At 51.7% G+C, this 20,940-nt stretch overlaps 1 protein-coding gene across 2 annotated transcripts; it reads right to left on the reverse strand.

The window, feature by feature from the left end:
* Positions 1 to 187: 187 nt before the first annotated feature.
* On the reverse strand, positions 188 to 7,178 carry TMEM9 (transmembrane protein 9). 2 transcript variants are annotated; one of them, XM_086765971.1, is made up of 6 exons: positions 7,158 to 7,178; positions 5,054 to 5,155; positions 4,532 to 4,623; positions 3,984 to 4,092; positions 3,546 to 3,677; positions 188 to 1,411 (listed from the first exon to the last, which is right to left on the reverse strand). In XM_086765971.1, exons 2-6 carry the CDS (start codon positions 5,147 to 5,149, stop codon positions 1,262 to 1,264), a joined length of 579 nt encoding a protein of 192 aa, XP_086622097.1. In that variant the 5' UTR covers positions 5,150 to 5,155; positions 7,158 to 7,178; the 3' UTR covers positions 188 to 1,261. The 2 variants fall into 2 exon arrangements, with proteins under 2 accessions (XP_086622097.1, XP_086622098.1); XM_086765972.1 differs by lacking the exon at positions 7,158 to 7,178 and adding an exon at positions 6,456 to 6,679.
* Positions 7,179 to 20,940: the final 13,762 nt, after the last annotated feature.

The following is a 20,940-nucleotide window of genomic DNA, read 5'->3' on the forward strand; positions in this document are numbered from 1 at the left end:
AGTGCCAGGGGACCCACCCGCAGCGCCGAAACACCCCAGTGCCGTAACCGCAGCTCGGCCTCGAGGTCTTGCCTCAGCTTTCCTGCTGCGCACTGCAGGCAGCCTGGAGAGCAGTCGCTCGGTGCTGGGAGCCCCAGACCTGGCGCGAGGGGACCTTTCCCTGAAAAAAAGCCAGCCACATAACAGATCTTTGTCTGCATTTAATACAGAGACGCTACGTGAGGAACTCCAGCACCTTCCTGATGTTATAAATGTTCTCAGTGGGATCAATAAACACATTGCAGAACCGTTTCAGTTTCCTCCACAGCCCAATTCAGTCACAGCTCTCAGCGTTTTGAGCAGCGCACGTCCCCTTTCCAGACAAGTGGTTACAGGGCTCCAGCAGCCCCTGCCCCTGTTCTCTTGGATGGAAATGCTCCTGACCACACTGAGAGCATCAGGGGTTACCACCGTGGGTACAGAAAGCTTTCTCCCCAGTATGTTTTTATCCACTGGGAAAGCAGGAAAAGATGTAAATGTAAACCAACTTTTTACCTGTTGGTTTACTTGTGGATGTACGAATCAGTTCTGTGACAGTCACATGCACAGAAACCAGCTGCCGTCCCCACCGAGAGCGGACATCCACCCTGTTTACAGCAGGGTAAGCGCACAAAGCAGCTGGTTGCTGGCAGGAAACTCCTCCCTCTTCCTTCCGCTGCAACACACTTGCCTCAGCACCACGATGCCCAGTTAACGTGGGTGCAAACTGGAGGAGGAGGAGGAGCCTTTTTCCTGTAGGAATGTCACATAATTTACCTCACATAAAAATTATCTCGCTATTTTTATCCCAGGAAGACTCAGCCAACTTCCAACACTCCGTACAGAGACCCCTGTCTCTGACGCGGGGGTGGGCTGGTGGAGACTTCAGTCCCGGCAAGCGGTGCCCACGGGGTCCAGCCAGGCACAGCGCGCTGGAGCTGCAGTCCCCGCTCCAGTCAGCCCGTGAAGTCCGACCATTTACACGCAGCTACAGAGCTAACGGCCAGCACGGATCTCAGCCGGGCAAGGGTTAAGGAGCCTCTGGGCTGAGAGGTGAAGGGTGAGGGGACAAGACCAGAGGCAAGCATTTTGGTCTGCTTCTCCCTACGAGGACGGTAAATCAGAGAGGGTTAGAGCTTTCAGTCAGACACCACAGATGTCCTGAAGGATGACTCGCTGTCCATCTCGACCCGCGGAGCGACCCTGTCTCTTGGGAAGTGGTGCCTCGCAGCTCAGCAGAGATCTAGCTCAGCATCTTGTGGCGGTCGAAAACTGTCTTCCTCTGCTCCTGCACCTGGCGCTTCCAGCGCTGCTGGGCCCCCTCCACCCTCTCCAGCACCGTGTTGGCCCGGGCGCCAGACGGGGTGGGAACTGCAGCCAAGGAGCGAGCGTCCTGCAGCGGAAAGAAGCGGTGAAAGAGATCAAGGCTCGCCCAGCCCAAACACAGGAGGTGGCAGCTCGGCTCTGGGAGAAATTTCAACTGAAAATGCAATTCAAGGCTTGAGTTTTCTCGATGAAGAAACTCATTTTCAGAGCGCCTCAACATCAGCCCCCCAGCTCCAGCTGGAAAGTCTGCTCTGGGGAACGCCCATGCTAAAGTCACAGGTCCCAAATAAAAGGTCCCCAGGAGAGCAACTGCACTAAGTCTAAACCGCTGCTGGAAAGCCACTGCTAGGCGTCTGCAAGGAGCCCCACTGCTAATGCTAACTGCATCACACCCTGGTGAAACTGGGCCAGTGGTTTCCATTGCCCTCAGCGTTCTACCTCACACAGTAGCTGCTCATCTGTTTCTTGCACAGTGCTGCTGGACTTTTGTCCGGCCCTGCTGCTCAGACTGCTCCAAACCACCACATTTACACCGCAGTAACGTCAGAAGGCTCCTCGGACGGGGATGCATCGCGGCACAAACACAAAGCAGTCACAAGGCCGATCCCAAAGAGGTTACAGTCCAGCACACTGGAGTTCAGATAAACCTCGCCTAGTATCAGGCACCTGCAGTGTGCACAACGATCTAAATCTGAATTATTCCTGTGGAGCAAAAGCACACTTTCAGGATACAATTCATCTCCTCCTGCAGGACCTCTTTTTTTTCAGCAGAGGGAGGTACTGGATAGACTGTGGACATCACAGCAGCTGCTCCTCACTGGCATCAGCACGTGAAAGATTTGGGCCAAGCAGTTTATATTTACAGTGAAGTATAAACAGTCCAGTCTGATCCAGGGGCTTTCTCAGAGAGTAGAGTATCTTCAAACATTTCAGCTTCCCTTCTTAAAGCGTGACTGAGCTAATCACTAGCACCCAAAGTCAGCAATTGCAGGGAAAGGCTCCTCACGAGTCTCCTCCCAGCAGCCAGGGCGATGCCCGAGCACAGTCCTGGGGCTCCACCAAGGAATGGAGCTCAGCTCCAGGAGAGAGCTCTGCCCAGCACTGCGCCCCGCCAAACCGTGTGTGGCTGAACCGAGAAAGCCGCAGGGAAAGCCGTGTCGCAGTCACACGCTGCACTAACGGGCAGCAAGTCTTGGACAGCCCTCGCATCCCGCAAACAGAGTGTGAGCCACAGACAGAATCAAGCGTGAGAGCCTGCAGCCGCTCTGCTCCTCCACTGCTTCTGCACGCCAGCCATCAGCTCTGCCTCCAACATTTCCTCTCTGAGAGACCATCCCCATCTCAGCCTCCTGTATTTCCTTACAGGAGAAGGGAAGCCTCATGGGAAGAAGAAAAGATTCACAAGTCAGGGTGCTCTTGTTCTGAACCCCCTCCCCTGGAGCCAGGCCCGATCGCTCCTCTCAAAGCGCTGCCTCTCTCCCAGGAGGAAGGATGCTGTACGCTGGATGCTGATACTGCATGAAATGTCACGCAGCAAGAAATCTGTCCTCTCCCAAAATCTGTGAGACAGGCTCTCTATTTGCTGCTACGTCCTAATCTTGCCCAAGATGTTCCCCAAAAATATGAGATCTGAATGAAATTCTGCTCTGTAGAGAAACACAAGGAACAAGGGCCTGGATAGAACAGGGCCCAGCCCCAGAGCAGAGTCAAACTACAGCCACAGCACCTCAGAGGCTGCTCTTTTTAAGCATCTAGAAGACAGGCTGGCCCCGTGTTTCAGCAAATAATTAAACCCATCCTTTCCTGGAAGCTCACCACCAAGCAACTACACGTAGGACACTGCACGAGCAGGAAGTGTTTGACTTTTGGGTTCACACAGACTGACGCACCAAATTCAGGTCACTTGGTAAAAAGCCACCACCTGCTCCAGATGACAGGTCTCATCTGGGGCTCATAAGGAGGAAATTGTACTTCAGATATTTCCTTGTGCTTCAGCAAGATCTGCACAGATTTGACTCTAAACGTTTACCTGTGGTAAGTGCCCAAAAAGCAACAGCGCTGGTCCCACGCTGCATCAGAGGGGACAGCACGAGGCCACTCCGTTTCCCTGTCAGCCATTCTCTTGTCACCCTACCACCCTGTCTCCACCGTGACCACAGCCACCCACGTGCCCCCTGCACGCACTGGCAGCACAGCCTCACCTCATTCTCCTCCTCATTGTGCAGGGGCTGGGTGTAAGCATCTGGCTTCCGGATCAGAGGGTCCACCAGCACAAGGAACGCCATGTAAAGCAGCAGCGCCCCCACCACGGACAAGTAGATGATGATGATCACCTGCAGTGATGAAGGACAGCACAGTGGAAGGGCATCAGCAGTGGAGATAAGAAGCACCACAGAGGCCAGGAAGCTCCCTTCACAGCCGCTGCTGATGTTTGATCTCTTCCCTCATTTGCTCACTAAAAAGTCTCTTGCAGGAAGACTGGATACGGTGCCCCTGGCACTACCACTGTGTACTAGCTGTGATTAGTTTATTTTTCCTTTCTAGGCCCTTCTCCAGGAGCCCAGCAGTTTAGCAGTGCCTGGGATGGCGTGGCACGGCAAGGAGAAGGAGTCAGCCACAGGGAACAAAGCCACAAGTACCTTGATGGTGGTGGTGCTGCGCTCCTCGTACTTGCACTCACACAGCAGGCAGTAGGCCTCCACGTCATTCCCTGGCACCGGCATCGGCGCCACAACGTGCAGGCAGTTGCTGCAACGCAAAGAAACCAAAATCAGCAACAGGACACGGTGTTATCAGCACTCTCTGGAAGGACACTGGGGTGACTTTTTCCTGTGTCCCAGCTCTCAGGCTGATAATGCTGAAGCAGTTTTAAGAGTTCCCCTCACAGCTCAGCTAGCCCAAAGCTCCCGGGACAGACTGACCAAGCGCCTTCTGCTGGGATCTGGTCCGGGTGAAGGACGGGAGGGTACAACTCTACGTCTGCTGAGAGCCGTGGCCTAAGAAATTATGTCTCCTGGATTCCTGAAATCTCTGTTCAAAAAATGCCTCTCACCTGGGCTGAACATCCCCTACCAAAACAGCTTCCTCTGCAAACGCACAGGCAGGGAATTCCTTCCTTAGCACCAGCTGGAAACTCGGAGCATTGGCTTCCATGGCCCAACCCCTCAGGCTTCAACCCACAACTCACCAGTCCTTCTGTGACACATTCTTGTTGTAAATGTGCCCACTGATGTTCCGGTACGGGGGACAGATGCACTTGCAGCGGACGTCCTCGGAGCTCTGCAGAAGCAAGAGGAGATGGCAGCAGTGAGGGGACACGTGTGTACAGTTCTGCTGCCCGCACCACCCAGGGCTGCGGGAAAAGGCAAAGCGGCTGGTAAGAGAAAGAGGACTTCACACCATGTCTCTTCTTCCTGCGCTGCTTCTTTCACATCAATAACTTCACAGTTTTAAAAGGTCTTGAGCACTTCTGCTCCAGACACCAAGGACTTTTCAAACAAATTTTAAAATGCAAACTCCAAAACACAGCAGAATGCAGGGCAGAGGCTACTGTCACGTAAATTCACACCTCTGTCTGTTATAAATACACGCCTGCTCTAGCACTCCTCAGCTCTGCAAGCTTCCACAGAAAAAGTTGCTTTCCTGCCATTTCTGTCTCTGTTGTACTACACGCACGGTTCAGCGCCTGCGTCTGAAGCTGCTCACTCACCTTCCTGGCTTGTGCTGGAGGAGAAAGGGTGCAGCACAGCAGCACGAGCAGCAGCACGGAGCTCGCACACTTCCGGGGGCACCAGGCAAACATCATGGAAGCCTGAGGAAACAAAAATTCACATCCAGGACATAGGATCTCAGCTGAATGCAGCCAGGACGAGTCAGTCTGAGTTTTCTCTCTTGACCCACTTGCATCTATTTTGCTTAGGAAGCAGAAATTTACACCTGAATCAAGGCTGGTGCCAGTCAGAAACTCCTGGAAGCACCACACTGTATAACAAAATGTAAATAATTCATCTTCTGGCACCCAAAGTTTTGCCTCTAAAGGGGTCAGTATGTTTTCCTCTCTCGCGAGCCATGAACTGTGGCAAGGTATTTACTGGTTCCTAAACTTCCTTTCCCCCCAGATATCTGCTCGGTAAAATCCTATTTTTAAAAATTATTTCAGGTTGCTAGCTTGGTGAATTCATTATAAGCCTTTTGCTACATATGCATAGATAAGGTTGTTCTAGAGACGCGTGTTCGCACACATCTGAAAGAATATGAATTCATTTTCTGTGCTGCAAAAGGCAACGTTTTTCTGAACACGGCTGGCGTTCATTCGCAAGGGCAGCGCGCCCGCAGACAAGGGGCGCAGCAGGCCTCCGTGGGAGAGCTCTGAAAAGCCACCTCAGCACAGCTTTATTCAGGGGAGGTAATTTACACCCTCATCAGTCGGCTCGTACGGCACGTGTAATCCCACAGCTAACTCCAGGTCCTTACGCTCTACCACCCAACGTAATTCCATTAGTATTTACATCACTGGAATATTCTGTCACCTTGGCTTTCTCTTACGTCAGCGCTCTGAAAACTGATGTAACTGATTCTTTGCCGATTTTGTGGATTACAAACACCAAGTTCCTCTCTTCTTTGTCTAAACAAAACCCTAGCCACTTCTAACAAGCTGACCTGCCCAAAATCATCAAAATGCATCCCAGTCCTATCAGCTTATTGCAAGATTTCTTAACCCTTTGCACCCCAGCTGGCAGAAACCTCCTCAAACAATGGTTCTTTCTTTGGAGAGACCCTTGCACATCAGGCTTTCAGCTCTTCACCAGAAGCGAATGACTTACCTGAGCTGCACAGTGTGCATCCCCCATTGTGAGAGGTTTTGGCCTCCCACTTGTTTGAATTTTTAACTCAGCAATGGAGAATGTATCTGGAATTCGGTTTTAGCTTGCTCAACTAAATTCAGATCATGTGAACCTCTCATAACTGTCATTTTTAATACAGGCAGGGGAGAACACTTGATCCGGTATAACATGTTTGCCAGCAACAAAAGAAAAACTCGGAATGACACCCAGGCAGAGTCCACCCTCACGAACTCTGAAACACCGGTGGCCACAAAAAGGCAAATTTACGCGGAGTTCTTTCCAAGCCTGACAGCGTCTGTTCCACGGGGCACTGGCACACGCGCTGTAAAGTGGCTGCACCCCAGAGAATCAGCCACGCTCGTGGCAGCCGTCTGTCCAAAAGCAGCCGTACCTGGACCAGAACCCAGCGGCGCTGGGGATGACCGTGGAGGGGGTCTCGGGGGTGGTTAGGGTCCTGCGGCCGCGGCTGAGGAGCGCGGCAGCTGCCAGGAGTGAACCCCCCAACACAAGGCCCAGGGCACAACTGCACCCACCCAGCCACCCCGCACCCCTTCTCCCCGGGAGCACCCCGACACACTGCTCGCCTGGAGCCCGCCTAAGAACAAACCTGCGGGGGCTGGGACACCGCCACCTCCCCACCGCGGACCTGCGCTCTAACCCCCGCCCCGACACCCACCCGACCCACTCGGGCCCCCGGCCCCAGGCCGGGAGCGCGGCTTCCAACGGGCGCCCGCCCTTCAAGCGCCACCGAAGGGCTGCGGATGCTCGGCCCGGCGGGGGTTTCCGCATCCCGGCCTCCTGGGATGCCTGCGGTAACCCAGGCCGCGCCCCCGCCCACCGAGCAACCGGCCACCGGGCGCCCCCACAGCCCCGCCCTGGCCAGGGCCAGGAAGCGGCGGGGGAGCGGAGCGGGGAAGGGAACGGACCGCGCCCCCCCGGCCGCCCCGGCGCAGCCCCCACCGGCCTTACCTGCGGCGCGACGCCGGCCAGGGACGCTCCCCGCAAGCCCCGCCCCTCACCCGGCTCCCTGCGCGTCTATTGGTTGCGGAGGGCGACGCCCCAGTGACAGGCATTACCCGCGGCCAGTCGGAAGGCGGATCGCCCCGCCGGGTCCTGAGGCGCGGGCCCGCACCCGTTTTCCGCCCTTCAGCGCCGAGGGGCCGCGGCGGCGGGCGGGGGGCTGCGGGCCGTGATGGGCCCCGGGGCCGCGGGCGGGACCCCCGTCGCCCGGCGGTGTTGGGGACCTGGCCTAGGGCAGGAAAGCCCAGGCTGCAGCGGTGCCCTTGGTTATGTTCTTTGGCTGATGGTTATAAATGATATTAATGATCCGCTGGGCTCAACGGCCCCGGGTCCGCAATCAGTCTCTTGTGTTAGAAACCAGTGGCTCATTTGTGCTCCGTCACTGTGCCAGGAAGAATGCTGTACCTTCCCAAGGCCGCGAGGGCTTGTTTTTGCCCAAAGAGAACATTCCAGAGATCTGGCTCTAGCAGTATCTTGGTTTTGCCGCATTTTCGGGGCCGCACCCTTAACCTCAGGCCTGCAGCTGCCTTGGCCTCGGCCCTGCTCCCGCGGCTGCTCCCCGGGAAGCTCCGCACCGAGCTGGGGGCATTGAATTCCTTCTCTGCTCGCTTCGGCGTTTTGCCGATTTACCTGAGCTCCGTGTCTGTGGTGCCGGATAAAGTCAGGATCTAATTCTCTTTCTGTTAAAAACCTTCCGTTGATGGAAGGGGGAAAAAAAGACCCAAATCGTTGGTTTAACTTCTCGAAACCTGGCGGCTGGTGGCTGGAGCAGCAGTGCTAGGGTGGGCCTGGGCAGGGGGAGGCCTTTCTGGGCCGTGTCTCTGTCCAGTGACCATTCCTCGCTGCCAGGAACCTGTCTGCAATGAACGCGGTGTGAGCCATGGCCCGTCCTGGGAGGGCTGTTCCCACTCCTGACAGTTTGCTTCTTTGATGACAATAAAAATGAGAAGACTGAGGTGAGATACGTTCAGCCAGAAATAGGTGTAAATCAGAGCAGAGTGTCTGGCATCGATAATTTTAATTTTTTAGAAAGGACTGAATTGATTGAGACTGCATGGTTTATGGTTTGTGGAATGCACAGACTGTGGAGAGTGCCAGCCTTTAAAATGTCCCACACTGCACCCAGGTATGGGAATTACTGATGTAAAAACATTTTCTCACCTCACTGCTGTAATGTGTAAAATCCTGACCCTGCCACAGCTGCCTTCCCCCCAGACTCAGCTGGAGTCTGTTACGGGACCATGGCCTACATCAGCTGGGCTGATCCAAGGAAATGTTCCATAATACCCATAATCCTGGGTATTAGATGCACAAGAGACTTCCTTCTACTGCAGCATGGCTGAGCAGAAGAACCTCTTTGGTGCTAATGCGCAGATCTCACTTCAGGGCAGGACTTTAGGCCTGGCTGCGGGACACTGTCAGTGTTGTGAAATGACTCAGTTTTTACAGGTTTAAAAGCCAGATGACCACGGGGATTTTATGTTACCAACCTTCCCAGCGTGATTGCTGAGGAGGTATTTTTACCTTCTCTGGCATGCCTGTTGTCACAGCAATCCTTTTTTCTGTGTTTTTTTTTTCAGCCCAAAGATACATATGGCTGCTTTTTGTGGGGCTGGAGTAAGCTGGATAGACACCTGGAGGAGGCAGCCTGAACTGGTGACAGGACACTGAGCAGTCCTCTTGGAGTAAGTAAAGGAATGGCCCAGACAGCTGAGACACCGAATGCAGGGATCGAGTTTTTTAGGTGAGTGCCTCAAAGACAGACCCATCAAATACATGATGAGCTTGAAAGTTGTATTTCAGTTTCAAGTCCCTTTTTTCAAGAGACTGGTTTCTGATTCCTTGGAAGGGAAGGTTAGCTGTATGCGTATTTGCTTCAGTGACGGGAGGGAGATCTCACACACAACACCTCCAGGAGACTGTTTTCTGTTCCCTTTCTTGCTGGCTTTCCCCCCTCCCAGCGGCCTTTTTGTCTGTCCCAGGTAACTCAGACGCAGTGGGCTTAGTTATCTTCTGGATGTCATCCCAGTTGCTGTGTCTAAAGCCCAGCCGCGGTGGAAGAAGAGAGTCTGGCTGGAGGGAGCAATTATTTTCCCCTACCTGTTGCTCAGCCTTGTCCTCTTTTATAAGTGCACCGCTATTCAGATCCAACAGATGTGGTCATGAATATCTTCATGTGCAGAATGCAAATCCCTTTAAAATCCAGCTCCAGTAGTGGGTTCTGAACCCTTCAAGATCTTGCCCTGGATCCAGAGTGATTTGGGTTGAGTTAGCCACTGAAACCGGCCTGCAGAGATCTGTGACTTGCGTGGTGGTCTGGCAAGAGGCTTCATCGTACTTTGGAGACCGCAGGATTCGCAGTGACTTGTGGGGCGTGTCCGTTCTCAGTTTCTGCCTCTCACTTTACTGGCAGCAGACAAGTGAGAGGCGCCTCAGAGCAGCTTTCCACAGGCAGTGTCTGGGAATAGAGGCCAAACACCATTCATTTGGCACGGAGGGAGAGGAAATTGGAGATCAGTGTAAGAAACAAAGAAATCCTAATATGTGAAGGAGGGGAAATACATCAGGCGTGGCTGTTAAGGCCCTGAACTCTCCCCGTACCAGTGTAATTAGTCCTTACTGGTATTTGTGGTGTCAGCTTTTGAAAGACAGGTGGCATTTTTGTGAACATGACAAGCGACTAAGGACACACAAGAACAGCTCGTCCTTGTTCTTTCTGGAAACGGGTGTTAGCGACTACACTGCAAACCTTCCGGGACAGCGATGGGGTCACGTCAGCTGCCAGATACTTCAAGGGCAATTTATTTTAAATTATAAACAAACAGATTAACTTGTAAATATCCTGGAGATATATCCTACCATTGCAAAAGGCATTCTATAATTCAAGGAAAAGACACTTCATTCTTCACCTGCAACAAAATGATCTGGTCTTTGTATTAAGCACGAAATGAAATTTGCTCGCCAAATGCTTTCAGAATTGTAACCTGCCAAGAGAGGATGCAAGGGCGCTTGGGCGTTGGGCCAGCCTCCTTGAGCTCTCTTCCTTGCGCAGGATGGTTGATTAGACCAAGGGATAGCAATTCTTCTCCCTTTTGCTGTCAGCTCCCTTACAACTCCAAGGAAGCGGTGCCACGTCTGTTTTCTCAGTCGGATGGTACACAGCAGTGCTGTAGGGTTTCTGAGAGAGCAACTGAAGAACTTGTGAGGGTCACAAGAACTTGTGAGGGTGCGTTAAGATCTCAACATCAAAGACCTGACGATCTTAAAAAGACGTGTAGGAGCCCCACAGGGATTTCTGAGCGTACTAATGAACAAACATTGTCAGTCAGAGGCAGGAGCAGCTGGTGTGTGCGTGGGGGTTGCCAGAAGATGTGGCTTTCCCAGCATGCTGGACTCTGATAACCCAGGAGTTAAAAATGTAAAGACAGCTGAGGAGAGAGGCCAAGTCTTTTGCAGTGGTAAGATTAGAAGAGAGAGCTTCTACACCCCAGGGCAGTGCTCTGGCCACTGGTCCACACTGCTTCCCTCGGCTTGAGTTCGGTGTGCTTTCCCAAGTAACGAGCAGAGGCCTTGTTAGAGGGAAAAGGGAATTCTCTGTGGCCAGAAGTATTTTTCAAGAGCTGATGCTCTGTCCTGGAGCCTGGGAGCTTGTGTGGTGATGGAGCCCTACTGTGAACCACACATGATCTTGAGAAGTGGCCTCATCTGCTGGAGCTGCCATCTAAGGGGGTAGGGGAATGCGCTCTTACGGAGCTGGGGCAGATAGAGACCTTGCAGGGCCAGGCACGTGGCTGGTTTTTCATCTTCTAAGACATAGTGTAGAGCACTGTCTACAGAGGGGGCACTTTCAGCGCATTTGGGTGCAAAGATGTCTGTGAAGCGTCAGTGACACCCTCCCTGCCATCCTCCCACTAATGCGCGTGCGATGTGGGGGAAGAGGGGAAGGAATAAATCAGGCTGGGTGTGATAGATCACGTTTGTGAGGCTGAGCGGCTGCAGCCTCTGGTGACACTCCTCTGCTGTTTGGTTGCTTTGCACCCATCTCTGCACTGTGTGGGCTTCCCTGTAAGTCTCCTCCTGATCTGGCAGAGAAACACTGAAGTTGACAGCCTTTTCTGTGACACCTGGTTCAGCCAAAAATACATTTCTCCAAGATTTTTGATTGAAAGGCATGAAACACTGAAATTTAGGGCTAAGCGTATTACTGGCATCAGGCCTGCTGTGGCTCTGTTTTACCTTCTAAGGTCACGCTCCTGCTGGGCTGCAGTCATCCCAGCCCACCTCACGCTGTGATCTACTCCTGTAAACTTTGTCAGCGAAGAGCTACTGAGCTGGGCTGACAGTCAGGGATCCCTCCTTCGGGTTCAGAGTGGGGGAAAATGCTTCACGTGAGGCCCAGGAAATCTTTCCTGGCGGAGGTCACTGCTTTGAGGGCAGTTTAAAGCCAAGTCCCTGTGGCGTGGAAAGGTTGCTTGGTGCTGGTTTTGGAGCAGCAGTATTTTACTGGGTGTCTCAGCCCTCTTTCACCTTACACAATTGGAGTCTTTTTTTCCCTAAAAATTCCCAAGTCTCAACTGAATATGGGATTTGTCATCTTCTGACCTGCCACGCTGAGCCGCTGCTTAACAGCTGCTCTGGTTTGGAAAGGGTGAAGCGATTTCTGTGGAAAGCTCTAGGCAAGATGAATTGCCAGTGTGTGTGAAAGGGCTGGTGGGACTGGGAGGGGGCTGGGGTTATAGGATCCCGTCTGTATTTGGCTCCCTTGGAGCAGGGTGCTCTCCAGAAATGTTAGTAGCAACTTGGAGAAATGCTTCAGTTGTGTTTGGAGGAGGTAGTTTTCAGTGTAAGTAAAGTTTATGCTCAATTTCTCCGGCAAAGAAGAGAAAGGAAAAATATTAGTAAGTGGGCAAGTTCCCTCAGTACAACCCAAACGCTGTGCCTTCTCGGCTGTGCCATCAGATTTTAGTTTGGGAGTCCTGCTCCTTGCAGGGGGGTTGGACTAGATGACCTTTGAAGGTCCCTTCCAACCCTAACCATTCTATGATTCTATGATTCTGTGAGTCCTCAGAGGACCACGTTCCTACGTATCCATCAACGTGGATGGGAGTTGTGCCTCTCACTTCAGGGCTCAGCCTCAAGGAGGAGAACAGCAGAGGCTCCAGCTACAGGAGCTTGTCATCTTCTGTGTGGACCAGCACTAGAGAGGGCTGAGAGCGCTTGTCAGTGGGTTTTGCAGCTCTTGGAAAAGGGACAGGGAGTGGTCGTTAAGTCTTTTATTTCTTTTGTATGTGGAGGAATTAAAACAGAAGCCAGAAAAGCAAGTACTGACATGCAGGTGGGAAGCTCCTGAAGGCTCCTCGTGTTACACCGGTCACTTTAGTACAAGCACATCAGTAATCTGCGTGGCACCACATCCGGGCGTCTAGCCAAGCGGCCCGCTCCTCTCCTTGAGGGGTAGCGATGCGTAGGGCAGGCTACAAGAGCCCTGCTAGCGCCCAGGGATTCACTCCCTGGTTTGCCTCGCAGGTCCGGCTGTCTGTGTCTTAGGAACTTCCTGAACCAAAGACCGTGGGCTCATTTTAGTATTTAATAGCTGCTTGATGAACTTTCCTCAGAGAACACAGTGTAGTTGTCTCTGCAGCTTTCGTTGTCAGCTGTGGTGGAGTACATATATTTCTGATCAATTATAGCGACATACGACAGCCACATGATGTCATCAGCAGGCGCTCCAGCTGTGCTGAAATCAACCCAAACTGTTGTATTTCCAGCTGGGGGACTCCTGTCCGTGAGGAATTGCCCATGGTGTGAGATTTCCCTGTGTGTGATCTTTTTGGGTCAGACTTGCTCTCCAGAAGGCAGTGACCCTTTTGTTAGAAAATATTCCCTCCTTTCTAAATTAATCTTTTTGTTGCTAATCTTGGAGGTAATAAGATAGTGGTGTGGCAGGCAGTACTCTCATCACACATGTAGGTTGTATTAAAAATAGATTAAAAAAAATAATTTCTTGGGCCCTTTCAGAATGATCCTGGACCTTTGTCAAGAGAACTCTGTGCTTTTCCTCCCCCAGCATTCCTCTCTCCTTGGAATCCTCACGGCTTTTCGGTTAGCCTTGCTTGCTGCCGTAGATATTTCTCATATTATGTTTCACCTTCCCCCTCTCCATGTCCCACTGCAGCCACTGAACAGGACAATCCCTTGTCCCAGTGTCAGCAGGACAGGAGTGGATAATGTTGCTGACAGAAGACTATACGAGGCAATTAACAGCTTTTACCAGCAAGCAGACACTGATTGGAAAGCAGGTTATTTCCTGACTTGTCAAAGGGCCATTCCCTACTTGTTGAGAGCCTCCTGCTTGGAAGGGAAGACAAAAGAGCGCCTGGGCAAAGAAGCTGCTCTGCACTGCTGCTGCAGTGGCTTTCTGTTTGGTCAGGACTTTTTTCAAGAATAGGTTCCAAGTGGTGCTTTTTGACAGGAGCAGCCTGTGCGAATGTGACACACCACCACCGAACGCTCTGACATCACAGACCTGTGCTGGATTGTTCTGGGCTGCTGGGTCTGTGTGACAAGTGGTCCCCATGAGCAGTAGGGGTGAGCCAAAAATCGTTTTTCCCTCCATTGCTTTTTTTGGGCTGAGTGAAAGGGGGTGTAGGAGTGAAGAACGTCTGTGGAGGAAGGCACTTGCCCTTTCTGTGGAAACATGGGTGGTCTGCACTGCTGGGACTTGCAAACCACTGGAAGCAGCTTTGTGCAGAGAGACAGGGATGGGGGCTGCTGTCTCGGAAGGTGTTTGGTACAACACTGGATACTGGTAGGTTACTGGAAGGTGCTGGTAGGTAGGTGGTGGTATCCTGCTTCAGAACATAGTGATGGAAAGGCTGACACAAGGTCAGCGAGCACAGCACCGGGCATCCCAGTCATCTCCTGAACCTCACCTCAGCTCAGCGTAGCCTGCTGCAGGGATGTGGGGTCTCCGCTGGAGCCCTGCTGCAGGCGTTGGAGCAGTGGGGAGCCGTGCTCCTGAGGTGACAGGAGAGCTGGAGAAACGCCCAGAGCCAGTCTGCTCTGGAGGGAGCTCTGGATTGATTGCTGCTCCGCCAGACCGCCCCAGCCATGCAGGGTCAGGCCCCTGCTGCCTAGAGCCGCGTTGTTTACTTACCCCTAACTCCCTCCGAAGGCATGCCCCGGCCTAACCGATATCTAGTGGTGGCACTGCACATCCCCTGTTCCTCTCCCAGCTGGCCCTATTTATAGTGTTGGCAGGTAGGGGAAGTGAGACATCTGAAGAATGAGGGACTGTCACTGAGAAGGCAGGGATATTTATCTGAGTTGATGAAACTTCTTGTCATTGCGCAGTACTAGGAGCTCTGCACATGTGTTGCGGATCATCATTTCCAGGGCACTGGTGGGCTGGCTGTTTGGGACAGAGCAAACAAAACATTGTTAGAGTGGGAAGAGGGATTTCTACCTGAATAAATTATACCCAGTTATCACCACCTGAATGGCAGTCACATGCCAGGAGGTTTCTCCTAGGGCTAAGATAACATCTCTCCGTTTATATTTGAACAGTCTGATCTCCAGAGCAGTACCGCTTGTCTCTTCCGTGCATTCAGTGCAAGCTGAGGGAGGGCCCACGCAGCTGCATGTGAGACGGGCCGAAATCTCTCCATGGTGATTTAAAGCCAGCGGAGAGTGTCTCCATTATTTCCCCCGTTCCTTCTTTTGTTTTATCTACAGAAGGCTACCGCTGGTGATGTGCAGGTGCTCAGCAGGAACCTTTGCTGCTTGCTGTCCAGTGCTGGTTCCTCCAGGCTCTCAGAGGAGGGCCCTTGGTGTGGTGTGAGACCCCCTTACATCCCTGGAGGTGGTCTACCTCAACTCAACAGAACCAGGGAAAATTCTCCCGAAAACTGATCTTGCTGCGTTGGGCAGATTTCACAGTCCCTTCCCAGTCTTGATGGCTCTTCCCTTGTTGAGGAATACTCATGACTGGTAATACGGGGATGGCCAGGTAGTCCATAGGAGGGGTGGCCAGGTCTGCAGGGTGTCTCAGTGTCAGGGATCACTACTGTCTTCACAATAACCAACTCGGACTGGTGCAGAGAGCACCACTGCCATTTTTTCTGCTTGCTCCCGTGACAGAGCTCTAGCCTGCCAAAACTGCCTTAGCAAGTACAGCTCCAGAATAGTTCAGACTTGGACTAGAGACTTCCAAAGTCCCTTCCTGTCTGTGATTCTGTGTTTTAGGACACAGACATGATTCAAGGCACAGCACAGGGACCAGTAACCAGCGTAAGATGGTAGAAGCACTCTGTAGATGTCTTTTCCAGACAGCTTTCTCCCTTCTCAGAGGACTGGTGGAGTACCTTGGTGCTGGTCACTCAGATGAGGGTGACGAGGAGCTGGAAAGAGCCTGCAGGACATTAATGGCAGCAGTGGTTTGTGCTCTGAGGAGGCCAGAGAAACATGTCACCAGGTGAAACCAGGGATCCCTGTCCTCCAGGATCTTGCCTCTCCCAGTACCCAGAGTGGTGGCTGTCATTCTCCACGCTGCTAGAGGAGAGGCTGCCCTGACCTCTAAGCTCTTCTTTTCTTTTGGGCAAGTCCTGCAGGGCAGCAGTCCTCACCTACTCGTTAGTCCCAGCCCCTCGGAGATCCTGTTCAGGTCACCCTCTATGTGCCACCCAGAGACTGCCAAAAGCTGCTATCACACGTGTGAAGACTGAGAGCAGTGCCAAGGAGCGCTGCAGCAGGGAGGGTGGGTTCATGCTTCCCCTGAGACCCTTTTTTTCTGAGTGCGATAAAGGTGAAAGCCAAAATGGGCTCTCAGTCCTGGCCGGACAGGGGATGGCTGCAGGAGGAGCCATCTTCATGGAAGTTGATGGAGCCTATGTGATACAGAGTGTCGAAGGGATGCTGTACACCTAGCGTTTTACCCTGAAGCTGTCTTGCAGTGGAACATTTCACTGGTCAGAAAATCAGACCCTCTTCTCTGTGTGCTAGTTTAGGTGCTGGCAGCTTTCCTCGTCCAAACGTGAGGCTGGAACAGCGGTGTCGGGCAGACAGAGGGAAGGGGACCTGCGGAAGCCGAGGGGAGAGCGGGTGCGTGCCCCTTCTCTTCAGCCTTCTCCCGCTGCAAAGGTGTTTATCCTATTGACAAGTGCTGTGGTCCTTTCATAACTGCTGCATTAGCAGAGGATCAAGTGGCACTTAATGGGAGAAGTGTGATTGAAAAGGTCACCGAGGTGGAAGGGAAAGTATTTGCAGCGGGCTGACATAAGCCTTGGCTTCTGATTGACAACAGGTGTGTATTTATGGGCTGCCCTCCCCTCCTCCCGTGGATTGGCTCAATGTTTTTGCAGCGGCGCCACGGAGCATCTGCCGAGCTCGGTGGGTGGCAGGCAGGGGGAATACAGCCCGGCTGCAGAATTCGGGGAAAAGGTGATTTGAGGCCAAGCGTTGGCTTCAGAGTTAGCAAAAGCAAGGGAGCCAGGCGAGCAGTAAACGAAGCTTGTGAAACTGCTCCAAGCTGAACTGGTAGGTTGACCATGGCTGGGGTCTTCACTTTAATGGCACAATAAATAGCTTTATTCCTCAAGGCTACCGGTTTTATCTCTCTCTTCCGCTGGGTCTATGGTGGGTTTGCTGAAATGAGGTTGCTGGGTCTCAGCCATCCTACATATTGAACACCCCCGGTTTGTCTAAGCCAGCTGAACTCTTACTGCTGCCCTGGCCAGCCTGTCCCTGAAGTCACAGACACGTATGGATTGCTTTGCACATCTTCTCACCCTGCTCTCTTGCTGCTTTTGGTGTCCCATCTGTCTTATATGGTTTCATTTGGGAGAATGCAGAGTATTCATTCCAGGCCAAGTTGCTGATGACAAGCTAATTAAAGAACTAGCAAGAGAGGAGTAGCCTAATGAGGGAGAAGTGGGAGGAAGGGCATTTTGCCAGGGCTGTGCTGTGACACTCCCGCTTAGTGGAGCTAATTGTGTGTTGTAATTGATGGTTCAAGGGAGCTATTCACCGCACAGGCTGCAGGGCAGAGTAACAGAGACCTCTTTTGATGGCGTGTTGTGAAGCGCTGTGATGGGATCACAACTTCCCAGGTCCAGTTCTTCCTAACGGTGCCAAGTAAATAGCTTTAGCATGGAGTTAGGCTGTCTTACACGGCTGTAATAGGTGATCTGGAAGGTATGCTACGGCCGTGTCAGTGGAGATAAAAAGCCTAGAGCAAGAATGACATCTTCTTGGGACTATCAGTGGTCACGCTGAAGGTCATGTGCTACCCAGCCGCCCTGATCACGAGCCAGTTCACCTTCCTGCGGTGTACAGTGCACAGAGAACAACTGTTAGCGTGAGAGCGAGCTGGATCCTGGCACTGGCTGGAGCAGATGCTCTGCTGGATTGTTTCAGCAGGAACGTGTGTGCTGGGAACTCGCGGGTAACGTGGGGCTGGCCCAGCTCGTACTCGCAGGGAGTCAGCAGCAAACAGCCAAGTTGCAGCAGCGTGCTGCGCTGAGCGGGCGGACAGAGCTGTACAGCAGGACGCTGGTCTCAGCGCCCCACCCTGTGTCTGCTTCTCCCACTTTATCCAAATAACCAAAGCAAGGCACTTCTTCACATCAGGGCATGCTGGCGTGTGAGGAAAAGCTGATTTATGAGTATGAAGACACTTTGATTTGGTTTTGCTTCCTGGCTACTGCTTCCGTGATGAATTTCCTTTTTGAACGGTACTGAGATTCCTTTGATTCACAACCAAATTAGTTGGTGCATCTCACCACACATGGAGGAATGAATCAGAGAGCCTCCAGATGTTCTCTGTAGCTCTGAAAGGGACTGTGGGCTGTAGAATGGTCCTGTCAAGTCTTGTGTGTTTTGTCCTAAAGTCTGGAGAAAGATTTTTCTAGCAGTTGCTTCAGAAACGCTCATTTCTCTTGTTCAACAAGTCATGCAGCAGCTTTGTGTTTCCCACCTCCTCAGGAAACAGTCTGGGGATTCGTGGTCCAGCAAAACGTTCTTAACCACAAGGCACGGTACGAGGACTGTTGTTGTTGTAGCAGTTGTGACTGGCACCGGCCGCAGGCAGGGATATCCCTTTGCAGAGACAGCTCCTGCCCTTGAAGCCAGGTGCCCAGGGGTGTCAGCCGGTACCTACAGCCACATTCACACTGTCCTCCCTGCAGCTGCGACCTCTCCTCACAGCTTCTAGAATTCCTCTCACCAGAGGGCTTATTTCCTTATTATTGACACCTGTTTGGACAGGCAGATGTGCTGACCGCTCACAGAGCCACTCGAACTGAAAGCTCTTATGCATAACTGTATCAAGAGGTGTTAAAACTGGCTGGGTGTAATTTATCGTCTGTGGCAGGGGACTCAGCCCGCTCGACACAGCATGCTGGAGCGTTAGCTTTGCTGTCAGCTCAGTCGTCAGCCAGATGCCGAAGGAGGTGGAGTGGATACTCCTTAGGTCACAGCTTTCCGCATTCCTGATTGCAAGTCAGCAGAATCATGAGCCCTAAGACAATTGGTGTGATTCTTAGGCCCTGAAGCACTCAGCAGGTCACAATAAAATGCTCTCACACAGACAAGTGACAAATACATATGCACACATGTACACAGCAAATGATGGAAGAATCACCACTATGACTGGCAGAGGAGAAGACAGACACACAGAAGTGATATTTCTGTCTGGATGAAATACCAAGCTGCGATTTCTACCAGTGGAGGATGTGGAGGTCTTGCTAGCAGGTGAGAATGGAGACCTCCTATTCCAAGGGCCTCACTGGCAGGGACGTTGGTAGTGCTCAGAGCTTGCGTAGTGCTGCCTTGTTCAAGGGAGTGCACTGTCTTACTTAAAGCTTTTTCTTCATTGCCCTGCTGCTGGCCCGGGAGATGGGTGCCCTACCATGCAGTGCACAAAGTTCACTGCAGTTTGGCTATTGAAAGAGAAAGCCCAAGGATAAGGGCAACAAATTGCCAAAATAACTGTACAGCAAGCCACTCCCAACTGGCATTTACTGCAGCCAAGAGTTTCTGAGTTCAATGTCTCCTGGTCATTTGTCTTCCCAGACTTCGTTCCTGACCTTAGAAAAGACCTCTGAATTTGAGTGACAGAAAGCTGTGTCACAGTTTCCATTAGAAAATAAATAAATCCGTGTGAACTCTGTCAGATGCTCAGCCTTATTATTCCAACTAGGGGGCTGTGTTAGCCAGATCTGATGGTTAAAAGTCCCTTGATATTCCTCTTCATGGTCAGTTATTTCCATTTATCTTTCTGCCAATTTGTCTTCCCTTTTGGTGTTTACCTTTGTAAGGTAGTTGGTAGGTTTTTCCCCCATCTCTCCTTTGTTGGGCTGAAAAAAAATAACCTTATTCAGTCTCTTTTAGTACAGCTTGCCCTCCACTACCCTGAGCAGCCCATAACGCCGTCTCCATACGTCTTCCTGCTTGAGCAACTTGATAAACGGCAGCGTTCCCTGTATTCTGGTGGAGGACTCAAAAGTTGAGATCAAAAGCTGGCAGTGATATTTTTCTAACAGCAATACTTTATCAGCTTGCGTTGGATTTGCACTTGGACTTTGCCTTCCACTGCTCTCATGGTAATTTCTGTTGCCGTGTCCTCTGTTCTCAAGTCAGCTTTGTTGTCATCACTACTGCCACCATTATTATTTGAAGCTGAGGCTTCGCACGTTCTCACCCTTTCAATACTGCAGAGTGAACCCATTTAATCTTTTTTTTTTTCTAGATTTTTTCACTGTTTGTTCTAAGGAATTTGTACAGTCCTACCTAGACTGATATTTGTCGGTTCTTACTTGATCACAGCAAATCCTGACTTTGAAAACGAACCAGGTTGGAAAAGGCATAAAACCTAGTAAAACACCCTTTCTCAAACTCATCAGGACAGGAACCTGGCAGAATCTGTAGGCGTGAAGAAGGTGTGAAAGGAGTACACTGGGAAATTAAGGTCACGGCAGAAAATACCACAATATCTTGTTTACATCTCTGTATCGTGTGGAGGCTCCTACACTTGGATCTCTCATTTGTGGGTGTCTCCACTGGAGTCTGTCTCAGGCTGAAGTCTCAGGAAGGTATGGAACACAGAGATGAAAGGAAACCAAGAGATTTCAAGGACTAGAGAGATGGAAATCTGCCCCAATGTAGGGAAGAAATAGCTGAACTGCTGTCTTACACTTAAAATTGACTTTGTCCTGTGACAAAAACTTAAGGACTGGAGTCAGGGCCCTGAGTGGAGCAATAGGCCGTAATGGCCCGGGCAGGAGGGGCATTTTCATACCACCTATGCAAGGGGAGAGGAGCCTGATCGCTCAGGATCTCCTCCTCACTGAAGGCAGGTGAAAGAAACTCCTGTCCTCTCTGAGCATGTACAAATTTACTCCTTTAATAAGCTAAGATGTCCCAGTTATTAAAAATAACTGATATCAGACTGCAGCATGTCAGCAATTATTCGCAGAGCCCTAGTGACAGACTTCATGGCAAGCAAGCCCACTAGAAGACAAATGTTGCCAGGAATCCTAACTCCCTGGCTCTGGCATGCTGAGGTTTGGAAGCTTCCAGCCCAGCCTGCCTTGTGGGGGACGGTTTGTCAGGATGGTTTTTGACTCTCAGATGTTCTCTTTTCTGCAATGCTTGCCCTTCTTTCTTCATGGTGGTGCCTTTGCTGGTAGGCACTGCCACTCCACCGCCTCCTTTTAGCCCTTTATCCATGTCCACA

The sequence above is a fragment of the Chlamydotis macqueenii genome, chromosome 23 (genome assembly GCF_036417535.1).
Source record: "Chlamydotis macqueenii isolate bChlMac1 chromosome 23, bChlMac1.mat, whole genome shotgun sequence".
Taxonomy (NCBI): domain Eukaryota; kingdom Metazoa; phylum Chordata; class Aves; order Otidiformes; family Otididae; genus Chlamydotis; species Chlamydotis macqueenii.

What these genes read in the sequence shown, in the direction of transcription:
- TMEM9 (XM_086765971.1), bottom strand. Translation starts at nt 5,149, where the DNA reads ATGATGTTTGCCTGGTGCCCCCGGAAGTGTGCGAGCTCCGTGCTGCTG. An exon ending in CTCCAGCACAAGCCAGGAAG is followed by an intron (nt 4,624 to 5,053) that starts GTGAGTGAGCAG and finishes TTGCTTCTGCAG; the next exon opens with AGCTCCGAGGACGTCCGCTG. An exon ending in GCAGCACCACCACCATCAAG is followed by an intron (nt 3,678 to 3,983) that starts GTACTTGTGGCT and finishes TCATCACTGCAG; the next exon opens with GTGATCATCATCATCTACTT.